The sequence below is a fragment of the Notolepis coatsorum genome, assembly GCF_963971535.1.
Source record: "Notolepis coatsorum genome assembly, chromosome: 2".
NCBI classification, from domain to species: domain Eukaryota; kingdom Metazoa; phylum Chordata; class Actinopteri; order Aulopiformes; family Paralepididae; genus Notolepis; species Notolepis coatsorum.
In genome coordinates, this window is record NC_140166.1 from 51,915,115 (window position 1) to 51,928,430 (window position 13,316).

Here is a 13,316-nt window from a genome sequence, read left to right on the forward strand (position 1 = left end):
GACACGTGATGCAAGGCTTAGTCCACATTGCAGCCGGCTTGTGGGAGGCATGGCCTAACAGCGTTCGAGACAGGGGAGGGTAGAATTGGACGATACGAAATTGGGGACGGGAGAAAAAAAATTGAAATGGGGAGAAAAAGTAGATGTAAAAAAATATATATATTCTAACTACCTCTTCTCAGGCTACTTCCTGGGCACTGTTGATCTGTTCTTGGTTCTTGGTCATTATAATAATAATAAATAATTCATTACATTTAAATAGTGCTTTTCTAGACACTCAAATTGCTCCCCACAATGTAGGTTGGAAATTGCCTCCTTCACCACCACTGTTAGCACCCAACCTTGGGCTACGCAGGCTCAATGGCTGCCATACACTGGCACCAGACACACATCACACTACACAATGGCTGAACGGCTCAGGAGACAGCGATTGATATCAGCCAATTAAGGGGAAGGGATGATTAGGTGGCCTTGACCTCAGAGACCTGATTGGTAATTTGGCCAGGAACGTCGGGGAACCCCCTACTCTTTACAAAAGGCGTCCTGGGTTCCTTAATGATGAGATTCAGTCAGGACCTCTGTTTAGCGTTTCATCCGAAGGACGGATGCATTATAATGCATTATAGACACAGGCTTCATAGAAAGTCTGTCCATTACATCCATACTTCCTCTGACTTCCTTCCATCTCCTCTCCCAGGTACCGACCGGCGCCTGCCAACAGTAGTGTGTCCGGCAAGCCCAAGGGTCAGGGTCAGACCACGGAGACACAGGTCGACCGGCGCAAGAAGGAAGCAAACAAGAGCAGCGGTGCCAACCACAGCCGGCGCAACATGGCCGACCGCAAGAGGAACAAAGGCATGATCCCCTCCTGACCTCCGCCTCCTTGACGACCTGCCATGGGAACCAACCAACCAACCGGACGGACAGACTGACGGGAGACAGAAGGACGGTGGCCAGAGAGTGAGTGAGCGAGCGACGGAGAAGAGGGGAGTCGAGGCTTAGGTGTCTCAGAGGGTTCCGTTTTCTAAAGGTTGTGACCTTTGGTTGACCCTGTGACCTTCCTCAGTCCCCAAGATCGTGCCATAGGCCCAAAGTCGTTGTCGTCTTCGCACAAGTTTGATTTTCTACCCAAGAGGGAAGGGGAAGAGCCCCCTCTTCAGGCCTTTTCAGTCGCTGAGGAATTGTTTTTTTCTTTCTTTTCTACAAGGAGACACATCTCGGCTTTGTCTAGTAATAATACGTCTAGTAATAATACAGAAGTTGCCAAGCAGCCTGTTATTGTTTTGTGTTTTAATGAGACGACAAATCCTATTATTTTATTATTGAACCTGAAGGCTTGCCGTTGTTATGGCCAGATTTTATTTTACACGATTCTGTAAAAAAAGAAGAAAAAAAAGTACAGTAACAGACTTCAGGACAAATGTTTTTTTTTATTTATTTTTTTTGCCAAGTAACAAGTCAGTTTTATTATTAAGACTCAGAGTGATGGAATCAATGGTTTCTTTGACATCATCATTATCATCGTCAAATGAACAACATAGGAATAAAAGGAAGACACCTCCATGTATTGGAGAGACTGTGCAGGTGGAAGGACAAACCCATGGTGTTATCATCATCACAGCTTTGGATGGCAGTGAGGCGGAGCGGCCCTGCAGAGGAGTGTGTGTGTTTGGTGTGTTTCGGGGGAGGGGTGTGTTGGGAGAGCGTTTTCGCTTGTTGTGCGTGTGAGCTTGCTTTACGCCTCACCTACCACCAAGTACCCACAAGATTATTGGCTGGCCTCAGCGAAAAATGTAATCAAAAGTGAGCTACTATTATCAATGGCAGCATGTCACCAGTGCTGTCCTGTGTGTGTTTGGAAGCACGACATGCTATACAGCAGGAAGGGCCTCACATCGCTCAAATAATGGAAAAGAAAGAGCTTCTAAGCTAGTGGCATCTACTTTTTTTTGCCATGCACAGTAAGTACTTTCTATGGAGAGAATGAGAAGATCTATTAAGAGCATTTTGTAACAAACAAACAAAAAGCACATTTGTAATTTGCTTTTTGGAGTTATCCTTACAAACAACAACAAATAAAAGTAATAAATACATTAATACTGTTTTTGAAGTTCTTGTATTCTAAAGCTTTGACCCCAAATTACATAGTGCCCCAAATCAATCCTACCTTATGTTTTGATTTTGTTGCAGATCTGAAAGAATCAAACATTGTTCACACTGTGTTTGAAGACCTTTTCATAAATATTCTTGTTTTGGCCCACATTGATTTCCTGTCGTGGTGTTTGCTAACACAGTAGCTGACAGGAAATGCACTGAGGCCTAGCAAGAGTTATTCTGAAAATGTCTATCTATACATTTTCCTATCTGATTGATTCTCCTTTAAGGATGTGGTGTTAACGATGAGAATGCAACAAAAACTGGGGTTTAATGTTTAAGGGCTTTCCTTGATTTCTTTGTCTTCATAAAACACATTGGTGCATTTCTAGAATTCCTATTCCTCAAACCCATCCATCCAATATTATTATTATTAAAATCCAGAAAAGGATTCAGATAGACCATTGAATTGACCCATCTCATGCCCGCCCTCTTTTTCTTGATCCTCCAATCACAGCTGTTGCTTCAGTTTGTTTGAGGGAAGCAACAGTTGTGATTAGAGGATCAAGAAAAGAGGGCGGGGCTTGAGGCAGGTTATTTGCATATGGTGTGCTCGCCAATCCAAGAGTCAGTTTTTCCTCAATCACATAACTCATTCAAACAATGCTACAAACGGCTAAATGGGTTCCTCTACTAATGCATGTTAGTAACTATAAGTCAGTTTCATCACTGTCCACTCCACTTAGAAGTTATGAATAAGGCATAATCAGGACATGTTTAAACGACCCTGCACTTTAAGGGCCGATTCCATGTCTCCATTTTCAACGATGACACAATGGGCGTCACACCCAGTAATATTTTTATTCTGGACTAGCAGGTAGTTCTGCTAAGGTACCAGGTCGTTAGCTCCTTCATTAGATGAAGTTAATCACATTACATTTGAGTTAGATACCAGGTTATTCACTCCTTCATTGGATGAAGTTAATCACATTACATTTGAGTTAGATACCAGGTTATTCGCTCCTTCATTGGATGAAGTTAATCACGTTTGAATCCCAATTAGTCAACCTCGGTTAGTTTGTTATTGAGTGTTTGGTCCTTGAGAAAGCATTAGGACTAGAGCTACTTGTATTATGGGTTTTTAGGGGATGTTCACACACATTGGCCAAGCAAGTCAAAGATAGTCATATCTTTGAAAATCAATTATCACAATTTCCCCCCAGGAAGAAGTGTCAGGATTAGGTAGGTGTAATGTCAAGGTTAGGTTTACAAACCAAATCTTTGCGAGAAAATGACGACGAGAGCTAGAAAGAAGCACCAAACCATTTAAAGGACATCACCACGTCCATGCTGGGAACCACACTGGATTAAACATCCATGCACAAACAATTCACTCGATAACAACTGTTTTAACTAGGTTTGAATCATTGCTTTGAATCTATTTTGTTTGCAGTTAAAAACACATACAATTCCTGCCCAGAGTCACCAAGCACACCAGAGGTACCGGTGCATCTTATTGGAAGACTGTGGCCAATTATGAAGCTTGGAGGCTACAGGGCGAGCTTCCCTAACCGTGGGGCGATACTTCCCTAACCGTGGGGCGATACTTCCCTAACCGTGGGGCGATACTTCCCTAACCGTGGGGCGATACAGTGGTGCCCCTGGAAAATTCCTAATAGAAATAAAAAGACGTTTTTTATATAAATATGTCTGTTTGATCTCCGTTGCCTGCCAAAGGAAGAAGATGGGAACCTGAAGGTGCTACAGTGATGGGGGATTGTCCAGCTTCGACAAGGACACGCACACCTCCCCTCGAGACCAACATTGGCCATCCCTGTGCTAGAATGTGCCCCGTCCCCCCCACCCCTGTACGATGTATACAGGACATCCTGCTGCGTCAGGCGCCACCACCATACTGGTGAAGGTCACATGTACATACAAAATACCAGCTAACGCCGTCCACAATAGTACAGTAACGTCATGATCCTGGGAGGAGAAAGTTAAACAGTACCAGTGTATTGTTTGTTTCTACAGTATCACTTAACTGCTTCAGAATTGGTTGCTCCCCCTCACCCCCACCCCCTGAATAGTCAGGTTGCCCCCCCCCCCCTCACCCCCACCCCCTGAATGGTCAGGTTGCTCCCCCTCACCCCCACCCCCTGGATGGTCAGGTTGCCCCCCCTCACCCCCTGAATAGTCAGGTTGCCCCCCCCTCACCCCCACCCCCTGAATGGTCAGGTTGCCCCCCCCTCACCCCCACCCCCTGGATGGTCAGGAGGCCCTAATGAGATGGTTCCACGGTCCTGTTGCTCTGGACAGCAGCTTGAGAGAAGATCCAGGTTGCTGGTCCCACAATCCAGCGCTGGAGGAAGTGGTGAGGTCAGAGGTCAGAAGAGTGTCACCAAAAGACGAGACTAAACTTGGTCCCAGTCGCGTGTGTGTTCCGAAGCGAGGGGGGGGGCAGCTAGACGCCGTCTTCTGTGCCGTTAGCTGTCCCTGCAGAGGTTGCCTGGGGAGAGGGGCGTCGGAAGATAAACATGAATAGAATAGAAATACTTTAATCATCCCGAAGGAAATTTGGCACTACAAATCGCTCACAGTAAACATTTAGGTAGACAAAACAAATCATGAATAACAAAAAATTGCCTAAGAATAAGGAATAAAATAAGCCTAAGGATAACATAATAATAATAAACTACGGTCCAGGATTCACATTTCACATTCACTCTGTTATATATGTACAATCTAATATAAAATATACAGTAAAAGATACAGAGATCTACATTAAGTGTAATATTGACAATGTTGTTTTAAATGTAAAAGTCCAGGAAGATAGTACTGTCACCCTGTGCTCAGTGATGCAGTGAGGCACAGAGATGCATTGTAAAGTCTGATGGCTGTCGGAATGAAGGACTTCCTGTGCCGTTCAGTGCTACATTTTGGGAGTGTTAGTCTAGCACTGACTAGACTAGATTGTACGGCAAGTTTACTTGTCCTTCTTATTTTCAAATCCGATTTGGGGTTCAATTCAATCGATGCAGGAAGTGGATTTTCTTCTAAATTTTAATAATGATCAACCTTTGGGTTTTAGGTTTGATGTATGATGTATGTCCTCATATTTAATCGATTTGAATTGAAAATGTACTACATTTAAATGTTTTACATTTAGTCATTTAGCTGACGCTTTTATCCAAAGTGACTTACAAGTTCTGTACAACAAGTCAGCAGGAAGGGTACAACTCTGGCAGCTAAGGGTCAGAGGTATTGTTCATCAAAGAGTTATGAATGAATTATTTTATTTCGAATGTTTACAAATAAATAAACAAACAAATAATTTTTAGAACATTTTCACAAATAAACAAACGAAAAGGATAGGTTTGAAGCCGAAGGCTTATAGAGCAACCTACCCCTAATTCAAAAAACAAATTCAAAAAAGTTAAAGTTTTCAAAATATAACAAACAAAAAAATAAATAAATCAAATCAACAAAAACCGATCCAGAAAAGAACAAAAAATGTTAAAGTTTGCAAGATAAAACAAACAAACAAAAAAATCATCAACAAAAAAAACTTTCCTGAAAAGAACATAAGCCAACAGGAAAATCTAAAATGCATCTGCAACACCAGTTTCATGGTAAAAAAAAAAAATGTAGGTTAAATTTTACTATAAGATTATAGAACCCTGTTTTTAACACTTTAATCGCCATTGACGCTGGAACACGTCATTCCCCGCCATGCTCATTCTGCCGAAGACGCTGGACAGCGTCTTTGATATCAATATTTCTAAAATCTGATCGAAATCATATTTCTCCCCCGGAGACATGAGATGTACTGGTGAGCCCCTATCAACTCTCTTAACGGTTACCAATAACTCGATAAACAACATGATTTGGACGTATATACTATTATACAACCTGGAAATGGATCGGATATTTCGACATCCCATAATAGAAAAAATTCTGTTCCACGCTCATCTCCCAACGGCGAGAGGAAGCTACGGTGAGTTTCAGCTAGGGCTGCAACTAATGACTAATTTGGTAGTCGACTAATCTGCTGATTATTTTTTCGATTAGTCGACTAATCGAAAACCAATGTAAACAACAACAAAAAAAATGATTTTTTTTTGTTTGTTTTTTTATAAATTACCTATCTTTGTGAAAGTGGCTTCTCAGCTCTGGTCCAGCTGAAGACAGAGCAGAGGAACAGATTGGACATTGAGCATGACCTCAGAGTTGCTTGTCTACCATCACCCCAGACTTTGAGACTCTTGTCAGGACCAAACAACAACATCATAACATGATGATCCCATAGCAAATTAAAATAATGACTCATGAAACATTTGAATTTGGATCTTTAAGCCACTTTAAATGAAAATGTATTTGAAGAACAATACAGCAATCACTCATAACAAGATAAATAAATTAAATAATACAAATTAAAGTGGAAGTGTACTTTAAATAACTTTTGTTTGCTGTGTGTGAGGAGTCCGTGTGTGTGTGTATGTGTGTGTGTCTTACTCTGATCGCTGTGTGAGTGAGAGGAGTGTGTGTACTGTGTAATTTGTGTGTGTGTCTTACTCTGATCGCTGTGTGAGTGAGAGGTGTGTACTGTGTAATTTGTGTATGTGTGTGTGTCTTACTCTGATCGCTGTGTGTGAGTGAGAGGAGTGTGAATGTGTGTGTGTCTTACTCTGATCGCTGTGTGTGAGAGAGAGGAGTGTGAATGTGTGTGTGTCTTACTCTGATCGCTGTGTGTGAGTGAGAGGAGTGTGTATGTGTGTGTCTTACTCTGATCGCTGTGTGTGAGTGAGAGGAGTGCGTGTGTAATGTATTGTGTGTCTAGTCTGATCATCATCTCCTGCAGGGGAACAATGTTTTCAATGTCCAAAATTTGCTATGGGATCATCATGTTATGATGTTGTCTGGAACCCTGAGAAGCCACTCTCACAAAGATAGGTAGTGCACAAAAAATAAAAAATAAAAAAATTAAATAAAGTTTTTTTTTTTTTTTAATGACTAATCGACGCAACAATTTCTCGTCGACGATTTTTTATAATCGACGTCGTCGATTATGTCGACTAATCGTTGCAGCCCTAGTTTCAGCGTTATTTTGTAATGTCTTCTATACTAACTGCTCTAATGATCATATCACACAGTTAACTCGTGTTTCGGTGCCATGCGTTGTGGACCAGAGCCACGAGTTAACTCGTGGCAAGTTGTTATTGTTTTATTCCATATTAATAACGCTATTAACGTCCGCAATCGACTTGCAGGACCTACCCGCATATTTGATTTTCTAAACATGCAATACCGGCCAGATCCGCTTAGGGGCGCCATCGCTCCACTGCAGTATCATTGAGGCCGATTGAAAAAAATAATGTTTTACTGTCTGTAGGCGTTTCATATGAGCCTCGGTCCCAAACGAACACCCTCCATCTTTGATCCCGTTACCGAACGCAGATTTCAGCCTGGAATAATGGGATTTATGATCAACCAATGGACATATCGATCTACCAGATTCCGACGACTACTGACGAAATGCTGCCGGCGATCACATGGGCTGACGGTAGGATACTATTCCCCCAAATTACAGCTGGATTGGACATTGTTTTAAAACGCAACGTGATTGATCAGTGAAAATGGCTGATTGAACGCACACTGTATTGCTAATCAATAATAGTAATCGGCGTTGCCCGCCGCCCCCATTTCATCCATAGATGCTCTGTAATAGTCCGGATGCTACGCAGTTTGTTTTATTTCATTCGTATATATACAGCAGAAATGGCGTTTGATATAACGTGACTAGCCTTTAGCCTATTATCTAGCTCCCCAGAAAAAAGACTAGGCGAAAACTGCGATAAACCTTATATTCACGGCGCTATAAAATGACAACCAACCGATGGATTTTTATTTTCTTTAAGCCATTATGAAGGCACGGTTTATGCACTCCAGTGACAATGAGAATGGACAGATAGCAATACTATAAAGTATATATATAGCTGTTAGAAAGTACATCGGTTTGTTGACAACGCTCGGTCCTCTGGCCTATAAATCGGCGCTTGACGCTGGTCGCGCTGTTTTTTTATTTACATAGTTAATGAGTTTTCCAGCTGAGGTTTTGGTCTATCACGACCCCCAAAAAAGTATATTCATTTACTCTTTCAAGATGAACATTATCTATGCATATCTCTACTTGAGTATCCGGATGTATTTTTTTATTACCAAACAAAATAAATGTAGACTTACTTATATTTAAGGAAGTCGTCAAAGAGTGTTAGTGCTACAGTGTTAGTGCATATTAGTATAGTAGGTAGTAGTATAGACATATTAGCATAGTAGGTAGTAGTATAGATATTAGCATAGTAGGTAGTAGTATAGGCATAGTGCATAGTAGTTGTTATGTATTACTTTCACATTATCACCGCTGTTCATTGACAAATTGATAAATGTTTATGGCAAGTGAAATTGCTGTACGTGATATGTGTGCAATACATCACATTAATCCCTAATTGCTATACGTGATATGTGTGCAATACATCACATTAATCCCTAATTGCTATACGTGATATGTGTGCAATACATCACATTAATCCCTAATTGCTATACGTGATGTGTGCAATACATCACATTAATCCCTAATTGCTATACGTGATATGTGTGCAATACATCACATTAATCCCTAATTGCTATGATATGTGTGCAATACATCACATTAATCCCTGCGAGTCAGTGATTAGACGGCTGTAAAATATGGATGAGTTCTCCAAATATAATCCTTTAACCCTTTCACTACCACATTACCAAAGGGTTAACCCTTTAACGGTGACAATACAGAATGTTAACCCTTTCACTGCCACATGACAACGGGTTAACCCTTTCACTACCACACTACACTTTTAGTAGTGAAAGGGTTATTAACCTTCTGTAGTGTGGTAGTGAAAGGTCTAATTGAATTATAGAATTTGGAAAAGTTACTGTTGTCGTGGCAGATTTTAGTGGTGGCTGCGGAGCTGACTTCATCATTCTCTCTAATGTTATCCTGTTACCCCCCTGGCTCCCCCGGGGGGCGCTGTGCCCCCATGGTGTTACCCCCCTCCCCCCTGGCTCCCCCGGAGGGCGCTGTGCCCCCATGGTGTTACCCCCCTCCCCCCTGGCTCCCCCGGGGTGCTCTGTGCCCCCATGGTGTTACCCCCCCCTGGCTCTCTCGCTGGGTGCCCATGCTGTGCTGTGGCGGGGCCTGCTGGGTGCTCTGTGCCCCCATGGTGTTACCCCCCTCCCCCCTGGCTCTCTCGCTGGGTGCCCATGCTGTGCTGTGGCGGGGACCCGCTGGGTGCTCTCTGCCCCCATGGGAGAACAAGACCTCCTTTCCCCGTCTTAATGTGCTGTCATCGTACTGTATGATGTCAAGTTGTCTTGTGGCTTATGATCTTACTGTCCTGCACTCTTTCCTAACTAACATACACTCAACACTATAGCACTCAAGTCTTAACACGTTGTTGAACATTGTTACTCAGCTGATAGAGTTGTAAGAGTTGTTTTTGTCGAACAAAACTTGTAAGTCGCTTTGGATAAAAGCGTCAGCTAAATGACTAAATGTAAATGCTCCACAAATCATGTTAAACCCAGATTCGGCTCAAACAAGGGACTAAACACGTTTCGCAATTATGCCACATCAATGTGGAACGCCCTACCAAAAGCTGTAAAGGAATGTGAATCACTACCCACTTTCAAAAACACTCTCAAAAAACACCTAAGGGAGACTGCAATTCGAAACTGGCCCCTGTAAATGTCCTAACACAACCCCCTCCAATGTACAGTAAATTACCAAGTATGGTCTTGGCAATATTCCAATGTACAGTTTTGTTTGTACAGTTGTACAGTGTCCCCCACCCACCCCTCCTACCCAACCCCCCCCCCCCCCAACTACCTCCAATGTACAGTCCCCCCCCCCCACCTACCCAATCCAATGTGCAGTTTCTACGTCAAATGTATATACTCTTTTTTTCTGGACTCTTTTTGTATCACAAACAGTACTGTATTTGCAAATCTGGTATGTCATAAATGTATAGATGTAGCAGTACTGTCTATCTCAGACCTGGGCATTGTACGGCCCGCGGGCCGGATACGGCCCGCGGGATGATTCTGACCGGCCTGCGAAAGATTACATGATAATATAAAAAAAAAAAAAAAAAAACATTTCTTTTTACTTTTTTTTTTATGTCAACGTTCACACGCACAATATACGCTTAGGAGACATGCTCAGAAGATGTTGGTTCTCTTTGGATCCACCTACATATGTGAACAGACATTCTCAGTCATGACGTTTACCAAGTCCAGGTACAGATCCTCTCTCACTGATGAACATCTGGCAGCTGTGCTTCGCATCTCCACCTCAGACATGCAACCTGACTTTGATGGACTTGTTAAAGCTCAACAGAGACTGCATTTCTCACACTGAATGAAAAAAAAAAGAACTGAAGAACACTAAAATGTGGAAATATAACAAGTGAAATGGGACACTTGATATTTTTTTTTCTTTTTTTTTCACAGTTCTGAAAACATTAAATGTTTAATATAGGCATGTAAAGTAAAAAAGGCTACAAAACTGGGACACTTTTCTTTACACAGTTCAGTGACATGTCTTGTTTATTTTTGCTATAAGATGATGTGATGTCTTTAGAAAGCTAAGAAAATCCTTGTTTCAATAGTATATGAAACTCAAAATGCCCTGTGTTATTAATGTTTCACATTTTGTTTATCATTTTGGAAATAAATTCTATTTGAATAAATGATATTTTTGAAAGCTAACCTCACCTTTTAATTGCCAAATAATAACATACACTCTTACCAGGGGTCAAAACAATGCCATTTACTGCTTTTTATATAGAAATTAAATGTATATTATGCATAATTGAGTTTGGAATTTTGGCCCGGCCCCCCAACATATTGCTCATTCGGCCCCCTGGGGAAAATAATTGCCCACCCCTGGTCTATCTGTATGTCATGTATGTCATATATGTTACGATGAATTGAAAATGGGGGACCCTGATGTAAACAAGACGAAAGTCTTTCTCTGGTCTGCATCCCCTTAACAATTGTATGTATTGAGCTGTACTGTACTGTACCCATTCTGCAATCTGTTAATAAAGTTTTCAATCAATCAATCAATCATGTCATTGTATTTTTCTCCTTTGGAAAATTGTGAAATGAAATGATGAAAAGAATATATATATATATATATATATTACAAAAAAGAAGTGCATAATTCAGGGGGCTGGATCTAAGGCAGATGGACATGGTTTGATCAGGAGAGGCTTACTGAGGATGCTGCGTTTGCACAGGGGACAGGTGTGCTGCAGCAGGAGCCAGGGGTCCACACACTCCCTGTGGTACTCGTGGAGACAGGGCAGCACCCGCAGACACTGCAACACAGAGACCAGGAGCCACATTTAACCCTTTCACTGCCACACGACAGACTGTTAACCCTTTCACTACCACACGACCAAAGGTTTAACCCTTTCACTACCACACTACAGAAGGTTAACCGTCTGTAGTGTGGTAGTGAAAGGGTTTTTAACACCTTCGCGACCAACCGCGTATATATACGTTATTGGGTCGTTTTCCCTTTTTTTCGATTTTAACACTTTGGCTGCCATGAAACGTCTTTAGACGTCATTGCCGGCCATGCTCAAGTTGCCGGAGGATGCTGTACAGCGTCCTTATATCAATATTTCAAAAATCTGCGATCGGATTCATATGTCCCCTCCACTGGCCTGAGATCCACCAGCAGGACCCACTGAGCTCTCTGGCGGTTCAGGAGCGCCATCTGGTGGCCGATCGGCGCAATCGCTTAACAGGGTGTGCCATAGAGGTTGTGCTAGACGTCCGTATTACTTCCGGGCACTCGCTATAGGTCCCGGGACTCTGGCTCGTCACGCTACACAGTGATCGATTGCCAATAACTCGATAAACAACATGATTTGGACGTATATACCATTATACAAGCTGGAGATGGACCGGGTAAATTTACATCCCATAATGATAAGATTTCTACTCTACGATGATCGCCCAACGGCGCGTGGAGACTGGGGTGAGTTTTAGCGTGTAACGTTACCGTCTTCGATACTAACTGCTATTATCAACATTTGACCCACATTAGATGATTGGTATAACGCTGCCCACGGAATTATAAACGCCCCTAGCCCATCCGGTCAACATCAGATGACGTGTAGTAACTTCTAGAAGTACGTCTAGTTGGAATTTTTTATATCGCGCTGATTGCCATAAAACTGTATTGCATCATCAATATAATGCATTTGGGGCTATAGATCACGTTCTGGAGAAAGCTGCAGAAAGAGATGAAAACATACTTATACATTAACCATACTTTACTATGAATATGTGAATGAAAAAGTTTAACGTTGCTACACAATGAACAATACATATAGGACTTTGAATGGGCCCTAATAATGGCAATGTAGCAATAGAATTTAAAAAGTTATAGCCATGCAAAGAAGGGGTACTTCTCCATAGACAAATAGAGCCGGCAACCTATGGTATATCATGAATTTAACCCAAGGCAACCAAAGTGTTAATATCCTTTTTTTTTTTGTGACCAACTTTTTATTTTGTCTTTTTTTTTTTTAAACAAGTTCAGAGGAAGGACATTCACATCAGTATTTCATATTAATTCACACAGTGGCATAAAAAGTGTCTTTTCAGTATAGATTGTCCGTCAGTATATTCATATACTGTGTAGCCTGCCTGTTGCAGTTGTGACAGTCTTTTCCTCCGTTCTGGCGGTCCTGTGGCTGCGAGACAGCCCAGGTCGCTTCTTAACCCCACTCCCAGCCCCCCGGGTTTGCATAGACATTTTAGGAGAGGGGGAAACCTTGATGCATACATGTATAGGATACTCTTAATTAGAAAAGAAATCATAATTATGTTTGTTAGATAACCAAGTAATAGGGAAAAATACAATACAATTTAGAAACAACCACAACAAATTATAGCAGTAAACAGAAAAGGAAAAGATAAATGGAAAAGATAAATGGAAACAACAGCAACATGATTTTAATATCCTATTCAATGTCAGGGACCTGTATGTTGCCGTTAAAAGGCACACTGGGACTCCGAAGGTGCAGTACCGGCCAGATCCTGCTAGTAGGCAGTATCGAGAGTGCAATAAACCCTGTTCCAGACCGGGTGCTACGTTTAAACTACTT

General features: G+C 41.9%; 2 protein-coding genes across 2 annotated transcripts in view; one reads left to right on the top strand and one right to left on the bottom strand.

Annotated features, from left to right (window-relative positions):
* Positions 1-2,097, top strand: part of ascc2 (activating signal cointegrator 1 complex subunit 2) — a 72,725-nt gene extending 70,628 nt beyond the window's left edge. Inside the window, exon 19 of the mRNA XM_084338164.1 lies at positions 698-2,097. Coding sequence (XP_084194290.1) covers positions 698-872 — 175 coding nt within the window. The 3' untranslated portion in view covers positions 873-2,097. The remainder of the gene's footprint in view (positions 1-697) is intronic.
* A 2,276-nt stretch (positions 2,098-4,373) lies between these two features.
* rnf215 (ring finger protein 215) overlaps positions 4,374-13,316 on the bottom strand; it is a 32,057-nt gene continuing 23,114 nt past the window's right edge. Inside the window, exons 9-10 of the mRNA XM_084309346.1 lie at positions 11,411-11,513; positions 4,374-4,603 (exon numbers count right to left, since the gene is read on the bottom strand). Coding sequence (XP_084165472.1) covers positions 4,581-4,603; positions 11,411-11,513 — 126 coding nt within the window. The 3' untranslated portion in view covers positions 4,374-4,580. The remainder of the gene's footprint in view (positions 4,604-11,410; positions 11,514-13,316) is intronic.